The sequence below is a fragment of the Hoplias malabaricus genome, chromosome X1 (assembly GCF_029633855.1).
Source record: "Hoplias malabaricus isolate fHopMal1 chromosome X1, fHopMal1.hap1, whole genome shotgun sequence".
NCBI classification, from domain to species: Eukaryota; Metazoa; Chordata; class Actinopteri; order Characiformes; family Erythrinidae; genus Hoplias; species Hoplias malabaricus.
This window is the reverse complement of record NC_089818.1, coordinates 16,905,163-16,924,890: the sequence shown is the minus strand read 5'-3', so window position 1 is coordinate 16,924,890 and position 19,728 is coordinate 16,905,163. Positions and strand designations below refer to the sequence as shown.

At 39.3% G+C, this 19,728-nt stretch overlaps 1 protein-coding gene across 1 annotated transcript in view; it reads right to left on the bottom strand.

Annotated features, from left to right (window-relative positions):
• Positions 1 to 9,506: 9,506 nt before the first annotated feature.
• Positions 9,507 to 19,728, bottom strand: part of LOC136675461 (polymeric immunoglobulin receptor-like) — a 31,942-nt gene continuing 21,720 nt past the window's right edge. Inside the window, exons 10-14 of the mRNA XM_066652014.1 lie at positions 17,286 to 17,598; positions 16,852 to 17,183; positions 12,096 to 12,252; positions 11,768 to 11,893; positions 9,507 to 9,616 (exon numbers count right to left, since the gene is read on the bottom strand). Of these exons, the coding sequence (XP_066508111.1) occupies positions 9,507 to 9,616; positions 11,768 to 11,893; positions 12,096 to 12,252; positions 16,852 to 17,183; positions 17,286 to 17,598 (1,038 nt within the window). The remainder of the gene's footprint in view (positions 9,617 to 11,767; positions 11,894 to 12,095; positions 12,253 to 16,851; positions 17,184 to 17,285; positions 17,599 to 19,728) is intronic.

The following is a 19,728-nucleotide window of genomic DNA, read 5'->3' as shown; positions in this document are numbered from 1 at the left end:
CCACAAAAGGACCACATTTAACAACTGGGGCATGTATCAAATATTTGTACTTTGTAAAATAGTAAAAACATACTGAACATTTCTGAGAAATTCTGTCAATATTGTTTTCTTTTTATAACAGAACATCTGAGTTGTGTGTTAAATTACAGTACAAACAAACTGTGCCATTTTCTACCCTACAAACACAAACCAGGTTAAAGTATGCCACTCAGAAAACTACTGCTCATTTTCTCACAGGATTTTAACCCTTTAAAGCCTGACATATAAAATAATAATACAGTTAAACAGATTTGTTTGAAAATCACATGTTATGTGGCTCTTTAACAAAAAATCAAACAAAAAATGTTGGATCATATAATTTCTGAATGCATCATATTTAGACATTTACCAATATTTTTTTTCGATAGCAATTGATTATCTCTGTTCAGAACTTTTCAGGAAAACATGACATTGAGTTGATGGGAAACTCCAGAGGTCATTGGTCTATGAGTACTCTGTTCTTCTCTCTGACCTTTTACATTTCATATACTGGTGGTAATAAAACACCAAAACCACAAAGGCTCTTTTTTGTTTATCTGCACAACCATGTTTCCATATTCAGAGGTACTGCAGTTGTTTCTGTTACTGTCTGAAACTTGGCTTTAGGTGTGAAATCATTCAACAGACCTCCCACACTCCTGTATCATCATCATCATCTTCCTCTAAATCTGTCTCAAAAAATCTATGTCGACAACTGAACCAAAACATTTTGAACAAAAAAGGCTTTCAGAAAATTAAAAATACATTTTGGTTTCATAAAAAGACTTGGTGAAATTGTCTAAATGTGTTTTCCTTCTGTAAATAACAAATTGAATTTTCTGAATATTTATTATTATTGATTAGCATCTGACAGGTAGAATACACTACATCTGTGAAATCATACATGGAATTGCTTCAGATGAGCAAAAAAGTATATCTTAATATTTTCTCCTGTGTTTTCATGATGATAGCAACAATTTTGTAATGGTTTGGTAAATGCATGGAAAAGCATTTCATTCCACTTCATTCACAGTTCAGTTGAGAACTCAGAACTCTTCGCCCAAAAGGATAAAAGATTGTTTTGGTATTTCTCTTCATTAGATGATGAAAGAGCCACCTCTAAAGATCATGTATCATATTTAATACATTTGACTTTATAATGTTAAAAACACTAAGATGTTGGTAACATGTGACAGCGTTGTTATTGAACATATTTCATGGCTATTAACAAATGGTTATATTGTGGTTTTCTGAATGCATCTGGAATGAACACAGACAAAACAGAAACAATGAGCAGAATGCATAAAAGTGTTACAAATAATAAAGAATGGTGTATTGTGACTCACAGATTATTAGCAAAACATGTTGCTGTAGATCTCTGCATCATTTCCAGCAGCTGGTGAGAGCTGTAAAATGGGACAATTTTAGAAATAAAGGAGGGTCTCAGCTCCTGCAGCACGTAAACTAAAGGCTGAGGAACCTCAAAAGCACTACTTTCAGCTATGTGATGTCAACGGTACTTCCTTTGGGTAAAAAGGAGGTGTGACTGACAACAGCTTGTGTTCAAGAGTTCACTTACAAGTGTATTTGTGGCATCTGTGGCTAAATTGATGTAGATCGCATCAGTTTCCACAGCCACTTCTGATGAAAGCTGTGGATATTATATACTCAGGATAAGTTAGTCTGGTTTCAGTAATGAAATAGTTTTTTATGTTTATAGTACTGTGCACACATTTTAGGCACCTGAGAAAACAAGATACACAATGTATCTATTTATCTGGGCAGTAAGACCTTGTTAAAAATCAAATGTTTTGTTGATTTAACAATTACATATGATTAAGGAGAATATATGGAAACAAAGTTTTTCACATGTACTAATTTTCAGAGAAAGAACACGAGACTTATGGAGAGGGTAAATCATTTTCATAATAATCTTTGGTGCCAATGATGCGTAGGTGAATGTGAATAAGGAAGTCTTACCTTTTTCTTATTTTTAATCACAGTGCTGTATGGTGTGGCATCTTCAGGTGTTGGTTCCTGATACAAGCACACGTACACACACACACACACACACACACACACACACACAAAACACAGATAATAAAATCCGGTGTCTACACAATACTACCTACTGCACTCTGGGCTGGTTTCTCAGGGATTAAGTTTAGTATTTGAGTATATCCTCTTTAATATGTAGTCCAGGGCTAGGCTTAATCCCAGTCTGGGATACAATTTCTACACAACATGAAGCCACCCATCAGTCACAGCACTTACAGTTTGATCTGTAGAGTTACTACTCCTCTCTCTGGTCTCTGTTAGAGAGAGAGACGTGAGAGAGTGAGTGGAGCACATTATACAGAGAGGTAAGTGTAAATCAGTGTAAATGAGATTGAAAAGCCTTTAAGGAAATGTCAGACTAACACTTACCAGACCTTTTCCTCAATATGAAGGTCATAACCCAGACCAAGAGGAGCAGCAGACTGAGGCCTGCAGCCAGTAGAATCCAGATAAGTTTGGCATTTTCATTGCTGCAGTGAATGTAGGCACATGTTTTTTTGCAAATAATTCAACAAAACCATTAATTAAACAAAAGGAAGACACCATGAAGCACTCCGCCCCGCCACCCCACGCACCCCCCCCCCACACACATATAATTGTACCTATAATAAATCTTTTGGTTTCTCCAGAATCTGAACAACAATAGGAATGTGCTTTTTTTCTATTTACTTGTCTTGCTTTGTTGCATTGCCACTTGAGTTGTTGACCTGCTCAGAGTCCTCTTTTACTGTAGAAACAGGATCTGTTCTGCAAGTAGCAAGAGGAAGCAGTGATATTCTGAGATGTGAAAGTGAAATTGTTAAAATTAATTTTTAAAAGATAACAACAAAAATGGCCCTAGACAAAAAAAAGCTTGATGCAGAGCAATTTTATTTTAGTTGTAAAAGTTTCCCAGAAAACAAACACCTTTTTAAAACAAACAAACAACAACAAAAACATGATTTCAGGAGAAACACTGGATGAGAAGTGGTCTACAAAGTTTAGATGTACAAAATATAACTTAGAGTTGCTTGTATTTTCTGTACTCACTGAACTAGAAGTGAACACATTGCATTTTTATCTAGTAATGTGTCTTTGGCTTGTGAGAGTATACACTACAAAATCCTTACGGTCCATATCTCCATTTTGCGGATTTTTATTTAATTACATCATTTGAACACAGCAGCTGCCTTTCACGGGGAGATCATTGTATTTTTTTTAACTGGACAGTGAGAAAATAAGGGGAGTGTTTTGCATATTCATATTTATCATGCTTCATCTCACACTTGGTTGGACCTTGTACATTCTCAGATGTATTTTTGTAGAACTTAGAGTTGCTTTTCTGCAAATAGCAAGGGGCAAAGCATGCTATACTAAGGTATGAAAGTGTAGCTGTAGTAGAACTTCAGTGCTTACTGATTAGCTGTTTTTGACCCTGAATTTCTGCTCAGACTTGTGGAATCTAAAAAGACAAACATTCATTTTTTCTGTTAATTCATTTAATTTGATCAATTCAAACATGGTTTCTGGTCAAACCTGATGTGGTCTCACTGATGCTGGTTTTCTCAGTTGAGGAAGTTGTAGTCACTGCTTTTGTTGCTGTTGAAAATGCGAAATAAACTGATGTTAGTGGCACAGTTACAGCAGGACGGTCAGCAGATATGAGCAGTGTTTCTGATGAATGTGATCTTACTTGTAGGTCTTTCAGTGACAGTGAGGTGAACAGTAACTCCCACTTCTCCTGCACTGAACCAGTACCAGCCAGCATCACTCTTCTTCAGTCCACTCATCTCCACACTGACCGCTCCTCTCCCATCATCACTGATCTGCACTGATGAATTCTGGGATGTTAAGCAACTCCAGTCTCTAAATCTGCACCACTGCTTCTGTTTATTCTTATAATCAGTTCTGTAGAGACACTGGACACTGACACTGCCCCCTTCCTGACCACTCACTCTGCTGTTGTTCACAGACACAGCAGGATCTGAATAAAAGGCAGAATGAGTGCTGTAAACACGTCCTCCAACAAACAAGTTTTAAGTCACAGTGAACAGGTTCTACTTCACACAGAGAGACTTCTTACCTGCACTGACCGTCAGGTACAAATAATCACTGTCATCTACTGTCCATTTATCTCCAATTTCCACAGCGCACCAATAATATCCAGAGTCAGAGTCTTGGAGAATGTTGAGTTCCACAGTAAACATATTCTGGGTTGAATAATCAGTGACTGATGTTCTTCCACTTGGGTTTGTACGGGCTACTATTCCACAGGAGCTCCAGTAATACCCCTTACACCAGTATTTAGGGTTTGATCTGTATTGTTCATCATAAAAACATGGAATAGTGAGAGATCCTCCTCTTTTTACAGCTACATTCCTCAGTGTCTTCACACTCTCAGACCCTACAGAGAAGAAGTCAAATGGTACAACAGTCTTACTCCGACTCAGGAACTGCTTCAGAACTATATCAGAGGAATAAACTGGTCATAACTGAGCAAACACATTTCACCCTCGTCCTAAATGTTATTATTCAGTATCCACTCTGCACCCTGGAGCAGGTGAGTTAATCAAAGTGTATTTAAAGCAGTGAGAGAGTGAAGAACACACCTCCAGTGCACAAGAATGATGCAGCATTGATCTTACCTGAGATATAGAGGAAGAACACAGAGAGAATTAAAGAACTCATGAGGGAGTAGAAGTGCATCTTTCTGTAAGAGGCTCCAGAGACAAATACTCTTCCTGCCTCTGAGTTAAGTACATTTGACTGAAATGTTCTTCCTGTTTCTAACCCTCTCCTGCTCTGAATAGATTGTTACACTTATATAGCACCTTTCTAGAAACCCAAAGCCACTTTACAATTAACACAGCACAGAACACAATTCTATTAAACATTTAATCCACACACAAACACACACACTGGTGAGTAGCAGCAACCAAATGTACACAGCATATCCTCAACCAAAAACGACCATCCACCTGGAGAACTGCATTGGGCACTAGAGTTTCACCCAGGATAGAGAGCCAATCCATATCTGGGCATACACACATTCATTCACACACATGCAGACATTTATTCACATACACACTCATCCACACAAACCCACACAAAGACAGTTCTTAAGTCAATTAACCTAACCTCTATATTTTTGGACTGTCTTTGGAAACTGGAGACCCCAGAGGAAGCCCATGCAGACACAGGGAGAGGAAACTCCACCCAGATGGAACTTGAAACCATCTCAGGGCTGAGGTGAACGTACAAACCACAAAGCCACACGAACAAGGAAAGCAAAATTCGGGAGAAATGATGTGACAAAAACAGGAATGAAACAAGAGATGGACAGAACAGGGGCAGAACAGAACACCAAATGTGACAACTAGTCAGCCACTTTTGAATTTGGCTCAAGACCTGTTGTCTAAAGGCAGCCCACTCTGTTCCTCTACATGGTCAACTTTGTTCTCTCTTAATGGACATGATAAGCTAGACTTAATTATAAATACACTGTCATATTACTGTCAACCACCCACTGTCATATGTGGGTCATATTGGAGATAAAACCTGCAGTGAACAGGTGGAACCTGCATCTGATTTTCCTCTGAATGCAAAGCTCAAAGCCCAAAAAAAGCTCCAGACGCTGCTGTCCTGGGGCCAATAAAAGTAGTCCACAACTATTAAAAGAGATAAATGCTTTTTGACAGTATTGTTTGTGGTAAAACAAGAAATATTACCTGAATGGAGTCTGTTTACAGATAAAGTTCTGCTCTTTAGCAAAAAAAGATGATCAGTTTGCTGGTTATGAGTGGATGAGGGTTGACGACACTGTGAAGCCTGTAGGGAAAAGCAGTAAAGTCAACCACAACTACAAGTCATTAGGCATTTTATTTTAATATGCACATTTTTAAAAGCATTGGTTTATTTATTAATTTTACTTCAAATGAGAAGATGACATTTTATTAAGAGTACTTCATTAATTTATTGTCTGTAACCGCTTAATCCAGTTCAGGGTTGTGGTTGGTCCGGAGCCTACCTGGAATCACTGGGCACAAGGCAGGAACACACCCTGGAGGGGGTGCCAGTCCTTCACAGGGCCACATACACTCACACATTCATTCACACCTACGGACACTTTAAAACTAGAAAACTAGAAAATGGGAAGCTTATGGCTGTGCAGAAGTGAGAATAAGCCCAGTAAAATAAGTGTTATTGTTTCATTTCAGTATACAAAGTTTGGATGTCATCACCTGTTACATTAAAGTAGATTCTTAGCCCAAAATCACAGGGATCATCATTTACAGGCTGATTAAACACTCCATATATAAGACTCCATTTTAAGTTTCCAGCTAGAGCAGTAATAAAATGCTACACCAATATGAGTCCTTAGGAAAGACTAACACTTTGAGACTACATCTGTAAGGTTGTACTCTGTTGAACTTTGTTTGCCTTATTACATTACTGCTGCGGCACTATAAACTTGAGAACTTTTGATCTGGCAGTACATATCAGGCCATGTCCCTGAGAACCTCAAGCAGAAGCGATTGCTCTAAGACTGCAAGGGAAGCTCAGCTTAAAATGCCCTAAAATGTCAAAAAATAAGTGATCAAATATATACTGTTGTGTGTGCATGTCATTGAATAAATATGCACTACAACGTGCTCAACTTTTGTTCAGAATCAGCTTCTTATCACTGGTAAAGACGCGGCTTTCCTCTCAATCATTCCTGCAGCGAAACGAGACGAGTCATTGGAAAAATGCTGGGCTTCGTCCCGCCCATCAGACGCTTAGCATCTCTGGGAGTCTATGGGGCAGTGGGCTGGCCTCGGCTGGCCCGGATGCTCAGCTTCTGCATGATGATTGGATGATCAGTCTGAGGCTGAATCCCATTTTGATTGGCAGCGAAATGAGCGAATCAGTGATCCTTTGGTGTAAAGATCCGTGGGAGCATTAAATTTTCATTCTGTTCTGAGTTGAACCGGAGATTTTCTTAAACCTCTTAGCGGCATTTTCTTTGTTAAAAACAACTAGCGACAAATCGAGCTTCTGTTTTTGGTGGGTTTTTTTGTAGCTGCTTGTGTTTGGAGACTGACTTCTATCACTCTTTCTGACTTCTATCGCAGTTTCTGTCCAGCGGGTGCTGCTGAGCCCCTCCACCGTCACAAATCACTCACAGGTGGACACACTTCACATGGACCAAGGCTGTTTAAGCAGCCTAGCTCTGCTGGCCATTGAGAGGACACTAGTCAAGTCCCTGGAAAAGACGCCTTGTTGGTACGACAGGGTCACAGATCATTTTCTTAAAAAGGAACAGAGGGTAGAATTTACGTATAAATAAACCGACACATTTTATGATGTAGGCCAAAATTGAGCTTCCCCTCCTTGAAAGACCAGCATCCGCCACTGACCTTAAGGTGTCCCAGTATTCTAAAGTGTGGTCAGGACCGCCTTCTGGGCACCTGTACACCCGAGAGCTGCAAAGACCCAGGCTCAGCAGAGACATATTATTCAAAGCTCCATGAACCGCATGCAAGGACCAATCAAGATGAACAGTTTTGTTTGTAGCTCTCTGAACAACATGGTGGGGAGAAAGGTAATAAAACGTAAATACATATATATTTGTTTATGAACTGAACACTGAACTTGTTTCTGAGATGTGCTCGACTTGACTTTGAACTGCACTGCTGTAGGAGACTGCTTTACCTGATTTAAAAACACAAGTCCATCCAGGTGCCTGCAGAAAACAGGCATTTGTCCAAAATGCAGCAGCTGAACCAATCACCCTATTCATTATGCTGATGAACAAATTATAGACTATTCAAGTTCAAGATGTTTATTGTCATTTCAGCAGTATACAGTGTTTACAGTACACAGTGAAACGAAATACACAACATTAAAGTGCAACTAGTGCAAAGCTAGTGCATACATAAAACAGAAAACAGTGCACACACATTAAAGTGCAAAAGACATGGCTAAGAAAAATACCAATTCAAAATACATACAATACAACACGATAATACAAGACAATACAAAAACCATAAATAGGGGGGGCTGAGGGAGAGAGACACTGCAAAGTGTATTTGTGCTGTAAACGGTAACTGGATGTAACCATGATGTAAACATGATATGTGTAAACAGTACACTCATTTTCAGTATATCATTTTCAGTCCATCAAACCAGTGTTTTGTGAAGTTTGTGTGTGTGTGTGTGTGTATGTGTGTGTGTGTGTGTGCTTCTTCAGTCCAGTCTCAGACTCTAGATGTTCAGGAGTCTGTTAGCATGTGGGAAGAAGCTGTTACGGAGTCTGGATGTGAGGTCTCAAATGCTTCGATACCTTTTTCCAGACGGCAGTAGGTTGAAAAGCGTGTGTGTGATCTACCACAATGCTGTTGCTGCCCTCTGTTGGAATGGTTGCAGCTGTAATGCAGTTATGTTTGGAGTTAAGGAAGTTCAAGAAGTTACAAATGTTGGCTAATACAGTGTTCCTCAATGACATGGTGTTCCTCAAAAGTTGAGAATTGAACCTCGGTCTTCTGTATCAAAGGCAACAATGTTACCCTACTATATGCTAAATGGTGACCCTTCCTTACCCCATTATTACAGTGTTGTGACATTGTGCCTATGAGTGTTTAAACTGATCCATCCTTTCATCCATTCTTCAGATTTAGTGTAGAACTCTGCATTAATCCACAGTCAGTATCCTGCAAGAGCTGAAAACAGAAAGAGCTCTGAAGTGTAGCTGATTCACTTACAAGCAGGAAGAGTATTTGTGTCTGTCAGTGGATACTGAAAAATAACATTTAGGACGAGGGTGAAATGTGTTTGCTCAGTTATGACCAGTTTATTCCTCTGATATAGTTCTGAAACAGTTCCTGCGTCGGAGTAACGCTGTTGTACCATTTGACTTCTTCTCTGTAGAGTCTGAGAGTGTGAAGACACTGAGGAATGTAGCTGTAAAAAGTGGAGGATCTCTCACCATTGAATGTTTTTATGATGAACAATACAAATCAAACCCTGGTGTAAGGGGTCTCAGGGGAGCTCCTGTGAAATAGTAGCCCGTACAAACAAGAGGAAGAACATCAGTCACTGATTATCTGACCCAGAATATGTTTACTGTGGAACTCAACAGTCTCCAAGACTCTGACTCTGGATATTATTGGTGCGCTGTGGAAATTGAAGGGGATGTGAACCCAGATGATGGTGATTATTTGTACCTGACGGTCAGTGCAGGTAAGAAGTCTCTCTGCATGAAATAGGACCTGTTCACTGTAACTTAAAACTTGTTTGATGGAGGACGTGTTTACAGCACTCATTCTCTGCCTCTTTATTCAGATCCTGCTGTGTCTGTGATAAACAGCAGAGTGAGTGGTCAGGAAGGGGGCAGTGTCAGTGTCCAGTGTCTCTACAGAACTGATTATAAGAATAAACAGAAGCAGTGGTGCATATTTAGAGACTGGCGCTCAGTCAGTGTCAGTGTGGAGATGAGTGGACTGAAGAAGAGTGATGCTGGCTGGTACTGGTTCAGTGCAGGAGAAGTGGGAGTTACTGTTCACCTCAGTCACCGAAAGGCCTACAAGTAAGATCACATCTATCAGAAAATATCTGTTGACCGTCCTGCTGTAACTGTGTTACTGGCACCAGTTTATTTCTTTTCAACAGCAACAACAGTCTCTGAACTCACATCCAGGAACGTCTGAGAAACCCAGCATCAGTGAGACCACATTGGGTATGATCACAAAGCATGTTAGAAATAAACCAGTTAAATAAACTGGCACTAACCCTGACCTTCTACAACATTTACGAACAGAAACATGGCAGTAGAATTGATCTGTTGTTGTAATACAATTGAATAATAACACATTTCTTCTGTATTTCATACCTGAGTCCAATATTGATTTATTAAACATGTTTGTTAATGCTTTCTTTCACAATGAGTCTAAAAATCTGGACACCACTGACACTGTTAGAACTCATGTAGATTTTAGTGCTTTGAGAGAGCAGTGTTTACATCAGTGACACTGTGTCCTTGTTCAACTCTAACAGCTGTATCTTGTATCATATTTTATAACACTGTTATGTATTCAGTTTTGCTTATAAGACACCTCCACTCCACTCCACAAAGTGCAATGTTATAACTTAATGCTGGAAAGAAATCTAAAAATTATCTTAAATATTAACATTCAACTGGATATTAGCAGCTGCTGTGACAGTCGAGGCCAATTGTGATAAAACTTTATATATGTTTATTGAGGTATATTTCAGCTCCTCATGATATGTAAGCGTCCTGTTTCCTCCTTGGTAAAGGGTTACTCTGATTTCTTATGTTAACAGAAGCAGCTAAAAATATATCTTTCAGTTGCAAACAAACTGAGAGAATGATGGACACTCTAGGTACGATCACAAACAATTTTCTTTGATCAACAAAACCTGAACCTGTAATAAATATTATAATATCTATATAAATATTAATAAATATTGTTTGTGTTTTAAAAACAGTAGAATGCATTTTGACTTGTTTTGATTTCTCGACTCTTCTGACAGCATCAGACACATGTTCTGGTGTCAATGTGTAAGTACGAGGGTTTGTTATTACTTTACAGCACATTTATATGTTCTGAAACATGCTAATATTTATTAAAATAAGCCCATATTCTTCACTGGTTCCTTAATTATTGAAGAGATCAGACTTTCATAACATTATAGAGTTTATAATTTTAAACTGATGTAAGTCTGATATGAATGCTGGTTCACTACTTTATTATCCCTGGTGTGTTTTCTGTTTCAGGGCGTCAGAGTGCTTCTGTGTGGCACACAAATGATTCCACACACGCTGTGATAATAGAGCTGTCAAGATTTTTAAAAAATGGGAGATTTTGTAAACTACTCAACTGCTTCATAATCTCCTGTCTTTGGCATAAATTACTGATCTGTTTATGCTTTAGAACAGCTATAATCAAGACCACCGGCTCAGCTCAGGGTTACTGCAATCTCCTATGATCACTTTCAGCTCAGTTTGTGGAACATCCTTTTTTTTCATCCATTAATATAAGAATGACTCATTACAACGTGGTTAAATCCAATTTAACAAACATATTTGTAAGGTAAATCTATGATTTTGTAGTGTATGTTGTGTATACACTGTAATATATATATAAATATATATTATATATATTTATATATTGTGTTTGTAGCGTTTGACCTTATTCAAACTCTTCTGATTACTGACGTTTTGACTAATGATAATAATTGTTATTGTTATGATTGACTTAAATGACAAAAACATTAACAAGTAGTTAGAGAGGGAATTCCCGGCATTGCTACGTGAGTTCTTCAGGATTTTCAGACTTTTAATGAACAGACTCCACACACTGTTATTTCAAATATTGGAAATATTTTATTAGGAAAAAAGAATATTTACTTAACATAGCATAATCTCAAAATCTCACGGCATCAATGCAGGTGAAGCCGATTCGAATTTAAAGATAAGCTAGGCGATATGACTTGTGACTAATGTGTTGCTAACTGAGATTTATTTAACGTATAAATTTATCAAGAGATTTAATTCAATTTTCAGCTCTGGAAGTGCGTAGTTTTAGCTTACTTTTCGTCAATCTCAACCACTCGACGGGTACAGAGGCTCTGTGAGGTTATGGAAAAGAGGAGTCCCGCAGTTCTTCCGTGGAAGTTTTCAGGCTGGGTCAGTGTGGAGTTAGTCACTCACGGGCGTACTCAGAGCGTGGTGACGTAGACGAAAGGATTCCCTCTGGCTCACTGTCCTGAGTGGGAGGTTTAAACCATATGGAAGCTTTGGACGAGAAGTTTTCGCTGGTTCTTTCAGTCTCCAGAACTGAAAATCGAGTCAATAGGCTTATACTTATTTTACGATTTCCTTCTATCTCGGCGGTGTTTCTTACTCTGGCCACGAATAAGTTTCAACTGCTTTGATCAGTCGTGAGATTAAACTTAACGATCAAACATAAACACGATTACACAAAGATTACTTAGAGTTACTCGACGTTACGTTGTAGTTTCTGTCTCACACTGCTAACTGGCACAAGGCGTCCCTTGGAGCTGAGTGCGGTCCTTCTTAGAGTCTTTGATGAGTCGTTTCGTCGGCGTAAGGAAGAATGAAGAGCGTTGCACTTGAAGAGAGTGAGCGCAACGTGAAGAGGTCGCTTTAGGGCGGCAGAAGAGCTCTGAGAAGAGCTAGAAGGGCGAGAAGAGGAAGCGAGAGAGCGAAGGGCGGAAGCTAGAGAGTGCGACGTGAGCCGGGCACTCTCTTTTCAAAGGTGGCGCGGTCATGCCCAATTGGGAGATATCCTTCCTTTAATTGGATCCTGGGTCTGAGGCTCACGTGACTTGTTTCACGTTTCAGAGAGAGAGAAAAGATTCACGTATACACAAAAATTACTTATACATATTTGTGGTATAGCACAATGAGTGTCCTGGATTATTAATATCAAACATCTACGTATATATATCTTGGGTATTTTTTACGATTACATCCCACTACAATATTATGCTAGAAGATACTAATTCGTTTTCTTAATCAGAGACAGAAACTTTCTTTCATGATTGAAACAGTAATACACATCACTTCATTGGTTGGTAGACGTTCACCTGAGAATAACCTGGGGGTGATATTAATACATATTTGCATAAAACATGTTCATAAACACTCGTTGCGTTCGGTATGCATTTAGAAGGCAGCAGGGCGAAACATGATTTCGCAAACGTCCACTTGGGGTCGCTGTTGGTCCATGCCGTTCGTCCTGTGCAGGTGGGTTAACAGGAGCTCAGACCGAGGTCAATCCTGTTAGCCATCTGTTGATTTCTACAAGAGATAACCACCGAGCCACTTAGGCGCCAAGGCCATAAAGCTGGATGGTTAATCATAGTCTTCACCACTTTGTTTGATCTTTTTTGCCTAAGAGCATCATAAACTGGGTTTGTTGTCTTTCCATTTCTGAAGACGACGGAGGGGGTCACAGGAACGTGTCCTGAATGAAAGGTTCTGAATGAAAAGACTCTCCCCCTTTGATAAGGATTTCCTGGGACAGGACCCTGCATTCCACAGACTGCGTGTGTGAAAAAAAAAAAAAATTATTATTAATTGTGCACTGTAAAAATGACCTGCATTCACGCTGTAGCATAGTAACAGTATTTGAGTTAGTTATGTTTAATGGTGATTATCACTTATAATTATTTTTATTATTATTATTATTATTGAATTTAGATGACAACAATATTTATAATTTATCAGAGATTGAAATACTGTCAACGCTAGGGGTGAGTTCTCAGCATTTTCAGACTCTTAGGAATAAACTCCATACACTATATTATTTCAAATAATGGAAATACTTTATTAAGAGGAATGATAATAAGTTGATAAACATAGGAAAATCATAAAAATCTCATGGAATCAATGCAGGTGAAACCAGTTCAAATTTAATATTTGGCTAGGCTATATGACTTGTGAATACTAGGTGCTAAATGCTAAATGATTTAATTAATGACTTAATTCGGCATCAGCTTCCGAAAATGAGGAATTTACTTGCTTACTCTTGTTGTTATTATTACCAAGCCGATGGGTCCAGCAGATTTTTAATCTCCATTCTTCCGGGTCTTGACTTGTCACAGATGAAGGTAGGCTTATTAGGGAGGAGATTCCCTCCCAGATGAGTCAGACACTTTCGGTGTCCTTAGACGGTGCTGTTTCCTCCGATCCTCAGAAGCGATGTCCTCCTAATTTCCAACTAATTTCAGCGGTGGCTCTTATTCTGGCCAAAATAAGTTTCACCTGCTTTGTTCAGTCATAAAATTAAACTTTGATTGGGCTACAAAAACAACAAACACAAATTAAAAGTTGAAAGTTACTGACAGTTAATCGACCTTGATACTTTTTTAACTTCTGTATTGCAATGCTAACTGACACAAGGCATCCCCTGTTAGTTCGCATGAAGATCGGTCCTTTTAAGTGTCTTTTGGGAGAGTCAGCTCCATCAGCATAGAAGAAAAAGCAGAGAGAGGGTGTCAGAAAAAAACCGAGAGAGTATCAGAAGAAAAAAACGAGCGAGTCCAAAAGCCAAGCGACTCCTTTTTGATAGGTGGCGCGGTCACGCCCACTTGGGAGGTCGCCATCCTCTGATTGGTTCCTGGGTTTGGGGAGTCCACGTGACCGTCTCAAGTTCCAGAGAAATAAAGATCACTTATGGTTTGGCGAAAATAGAACATCCTAGAATTAATACTTTGTACATACTTGAATATAACATAATGAGTATACTGGAGTATATTTATCAACTATATATCGAGTATATTACCATCTATTCTATATGTTAGAGATTAATTCATTCTTCTAAATTGAGACAGGAATCTTTCTTCGTGATTAAAACATTAATTCACATCACTCGATTACTTAGTAGACAGTCACCTGAGAATAACAGAGGATAACATTAATGACACATTGCATAATACATGCTTAGATTCAGCAGAAACAGAAGATAATTCTCTTTTGAGGGAGAGAGAGAAAATGATTAGGGTGGTATATGATTTCGCCAACGTCCACTTGGGGGACAGCATGTTGGTCCATGCTGTTGTTTTGGTTTGAACTCGAGTTGAAAGAGGTCATCATTAGGCAGTCCGGTGCCATCTGCCGATTTTGCGATAAGATAAGCGGATCGACAGTCGATGATGAGGGTGATAAAAATGCCCGGGGGTCCTGGGGTCTTCCCCCTGGGAGAGTTTTATAATCCCGTTCCCAAGGCTCTGGTGAGTAATCTTTTGGTTTATTAGTCATCCGGTAATCATAAAGTTTGAAGAGAAGCACTCAGTGTCATCCTGGGGGTCACTGAAAAGTGTTCTGCTTAGCCTTCTGACTATCAGATATAGGTGTGTGTGTGTGAGTTGGGGGGGTGGGGCACGCAAGTCATGTGACATGTTTCAGCACACGTGAAATGTGACACACATCTTCCCTTCTAAGGTGGAATATTTGACATTTACAATTTTGTACAAAGACAAATGCTCAAATGCAATTCACACCCTCTACAGGGAACATTTCTGCATATTTACACTTAATGCACTGTTCCATATTTATTTGCTCAAACCCTAAATGTGGGCTGTGAAAGAGGACATACCTTTCCCTCAATGTGTTAAACTCAACATTATTATTTAAGAAAGTCTGGTCTAGTATAATAATATTAATAACATTTTTATTATAAGCATGTGTTAATTCAGGAATGAAAAATGAACAAAACTAAAACATATTACAAATACAGTTGCAGCACAAAATCATGGGCCAACTGTAAAAAACTGATAAAAGACCATACAGTGATCAGAGAGAGAATACAAATTGGAATCTGAAGGTGACTCCTAAAACATCCAATGAATTAGAGCAAGGTTGTCAGTAATGCAGATATGACGTACTTACATCAGTGTATGAGAAATACATGTGGGTTTACCGTACTGTTTAGTTCCCCTACTGACCACTAAGATGAGAAATATATAAAGCTTTAAACCTCACTAAAGTCATTTTTGTTCAAGTGAGTATGTTTTATTGAAGTGCAAGGGCAGAGTCTTCATTTTGGTCTGGCCTGGTTTTGGTTTAGAAATAGGGTCCTGGAGTTGTGGGTTCGAGCCACACTCCGGGTGAATGTCTGTGAGGAGCTTGGTGTGTTCACCACATGTCGGTGTGGGTGTCCTCTGTCTGCTCTGGTTTCCTCCCACGGTCCAAAAACACACATTGGTAGGTGGATTGGCTGCCCAACAGTGTCCATAGGTATGAGTGAATGTGTCAGTGTGTGTGTCATTCTGTGAAGGACTGGCGCGGAAGTGTTCCTGCTTTACGCTGTGTTTCCATGTAGGGTCCAGACCCAAGAATACCCTGAACTAGATAAGCGGTTACAGACAATGAAAGAATGAATAAATAGGGCTGCATACACCAGTGATCGGGCAGAACAGAAATAAAACTGGCTGAAAGGTGTTTATAAACCCATTACATAATAAGGAATTGTGTAGTTTCCAGATAAGCTTTGAGTTTCCATTGCTGCAGTCAGTTAAGTCACATGACCTGTGTAAGTTATTAATTAAGAAAAGGAGGCCCACCATGAAGCATATAAGAGTCACTAACACACAAAAATATCATATTATTAAGAGTTACATGCCAAAGAAACTGCTTTATCAGTCACTAAAGTACACAATTAATAAATATGTCTCATGATGTGATAATTACTTGTTGTCCACGCTCTTGTTGTTAGTTGAGTGGTTAATATGTTCAGCAGTTGCTTCTGCAGAGGAGGACATTTTTACTGAAGAAAAAGCTGTTGTTCTGCAAGAAAAAAGTGGTGTACAGTGGTGTGAATGAAATACAGGATTTAAAGACTAACGAACAAACAAAAAGACTGCCCTGCACAAATGTTTTATTAATTAGGTAAAAAAAATAGATATGTTAAAGTGGAATTTGTTTTTTAGAACTAATAATCTAATATCAGAACATGACCTCACTAATATTCTTGTAACTAAAGGAAATCACGTTTTTACAGCAATGTTCTCTCTAGTGTAAAGCCAAAAACACACGTTGGTAGGTGGATTGGTAACTCAAAAGTATCCGTGTGAGTGAATGTGTGTGTGTGTGTCTGTGTTGCCCTGTGAAGGACTGGCGCCCCCTCCAGGGTGTATTCCTGCCTTGCACCCAATGATTCCAGGTAGGCTCTGGACCCACCGCGACCCTAAACTGGATAAGCAGTTACAGATAATGAATGAATGAATGGGATCTGCAGATGTAGGCCACATTTGGGCCAAATTCATTGCCCTCTGGGTATGGGCAGTGTTTCTGATAGATGTGATCTTACTTGTAGGTATTTCGGTGACAGTGAGGTGAACAGTAACTCCCACTTCTCCTGCACTGAACCAGTACCAGCCAGCATCACTCTTCTTCAGTCCACTCATCTCCACACTGACAGCTCCTCTCCCATCATCACTGATCTGCACTGATGAATTCTGGGATGTTAAGCAGCTCCAGTCTCTAAATCTGCACCACTGCTTCTGTTTATTCTTATAATCAGTTCTGTAGAGACACTGGACACTGACACTGCCCCCTTCCTGACCTCTCACTCTGCTGTTTATCACAGACACAGCAGGATCTGAATAAAGAGGCAGAGAATGAGTGCTGTAAACACGTCCTCCATCAAACAAGCTTTAAGTTACAGTGAACAGGTTCTACTTCACACAGAGAGACTTCTTACCTGCACTGACCGTCAGGTACAAATAATCACTGCCATCTGGACCATCTTTGATTTCCACAGCGCACCAATAATATCCAGAGTCAGAGTCTTGGAGACTGTTGAGTTCCACAGTAAACATATTCTGGGTCGGATAATCAGTGACTGATGTTCTTCCACTTGTGTTTGTACGGGCTACTATTCCACAGGAGCTCCAGTAATACCCCTTACACCAGTATTTAGGGTTTGATTTGTATTGTTCATCATAAAAACATGGAATAGTGAGAGACCCTCCACTTTTTACAGCTACATTCCTCAGAGTCTTCACACTCTCAGACTCAACAGAGAAGAAGTCAAATGGTACAACAGTGTTACTCCGACTCAGGAACTGCTTCAGAACTATATCAGAGGAATAAACTGGTCATAACTGAGCAAACACATTTCACCCTCATCCTAAATGTTATGGAGCAGGTGAGTTAATCAAAGTGTATTTAAAACAGTGAGAGAGTGAAGAACACACCTCCAGTGCACAGGAATGATGCAGCATTGATCTTACCTGAGATGTAGAGGAAGAACACAGAGAGAATTAAAGAACTCATGAGGGAGTAGAAGTACATCTTTCTGTAAGAGGCTCCAGACACAAATACTCTTCCTGCCTCTGAGTGAAGTACATTTGACTGAAGTGTTCTTCCTGTTTCTGACCCTCTCCTGCTCTGAATAGACTGGTTAAAAATACCAGTCATTTAAATGCAAATGCTGATTTTACTAGGAGTTCTGCCATGCATTAAATTCTGCTTTGTATGTACAAACCAGATACCAAAAAATTTGGGACACTAAACAAATTGTGAATAAAAACTGAATGCAATGATGTGGAGATGGCAAATGTCAATATTTTATTCTTAATAGAACATAGTTGACAGATCAAAAGTTTAATCTGAGTAAATGTAACATTTTAAAGGAAAAATATTTTGATTCAAAATTTCACAGTGTCAACAAATCCCAAAAAAGTTGGGACAAGTAGCAATAAGTGGCTGGAAAAAAGGAAACTGAGCATATAACGAACAGCTGGAAGACCAATTAACACTTATTAGGTCAATTGACAACATGATTGGGTATAAAAAGAGTTTCTCAGAGTGTCAGTGTCTCTCTGAAGCCAAGATGGTAAGAGGATCACCAATTCCACCATTGTTGCGCAGAAAGAAACTGCAGCAATAAGAGAATGGTGTTACCCAGCGTAAAATAGCAAAGACTTTTATGTTATCATCTTCAACCGTGCATAACATTATCAAAAGGTTCAGAGAATCTGGAACAATTGCTGTGCATAAGGGTCAAGGACGTAAAACTCTACTGGATGCTCGTGATCTCTGGGCCCTTAAACGTCACTGCACCTCAAACAGGAATGCCACTGTCAAGGAAATAACAGAATGGGTTCAGGAATACTTCCAGAAAGCATTGTCAGTGAACACAATCCACCGTGCCATCCGCCGTTGCCAGCTGAAACTCTACAGTGCAAAGAGCAAGCCATTTCTAAGCAAGCTCCACAAGCTCAGACGTTTGCACTGGGCCAGGGGTCTTTTAAAATGGAGTGTGGCAAAATGGAAGACTGTTCTGTGGTCAGATGAGTCACGATTTGAAGTTCTTTATGGAACACTGGGACGCCATGTCATCCGGACCAGAGAGGACAAGGATAAACCAAGTTGTTATCAATGCTCCGTTCAGAAGCCTGCATCACTGATGGTATGGGGTTGCATGAGTGCTTGTGGCATGGGCAGCTTGCATGTCTGGAAAGGCACCATTAATGCAGAGAACTATGTTCAGGTTCTAGAACAGGGGTCGGCAAGCTTTACCACTCAAAGAGCCATTTGAACTCGTTTTACACAGTAAAGAAAACACTGGGAGCCACAAAATCCTTTTTAAATTTTACATGAAATAACACTGCATATAACAGGGTTTTTTTTTGCCTCTGTGCTATGTATAAACAAACTATACTGTGTTACATTTATAAAATTAATGAACAACTGCAGAAAAATGAAATAACATTTCAGCATGTGTGACACCGACAAAAGTGTGGTCACATTCATTTTGGTGAATAATTAAATTTTTTTGTATATAATGTTTTATTTGCTGTACTCCTCTGAATTGTGGGGTGGAACGTATTTAATTTGGGAGAATACGGTCATATTCTCATTATTCATATGTTAATGTTTGGCCAGCAATGTGAGCATTTCTAGCTTGAAGGTTTTGCCAGTAGATCCAACTCAGCGACAGTAGGGGGCAGTGTGACATGGAGAGTTGCACGTTACTGAATAGTGATGGGAATTTCGGCTCTTTTGGCTCGGCTCTTCATAAAGAGTCGGCTCTTTCGGCTCCTAAACGGCTCTTTGTTTTATCACTTATTTCCACTGGTACAGAACAATATTACCTACATTTTTACATGGCTATATGGACAAAATATTATTGTTCATTA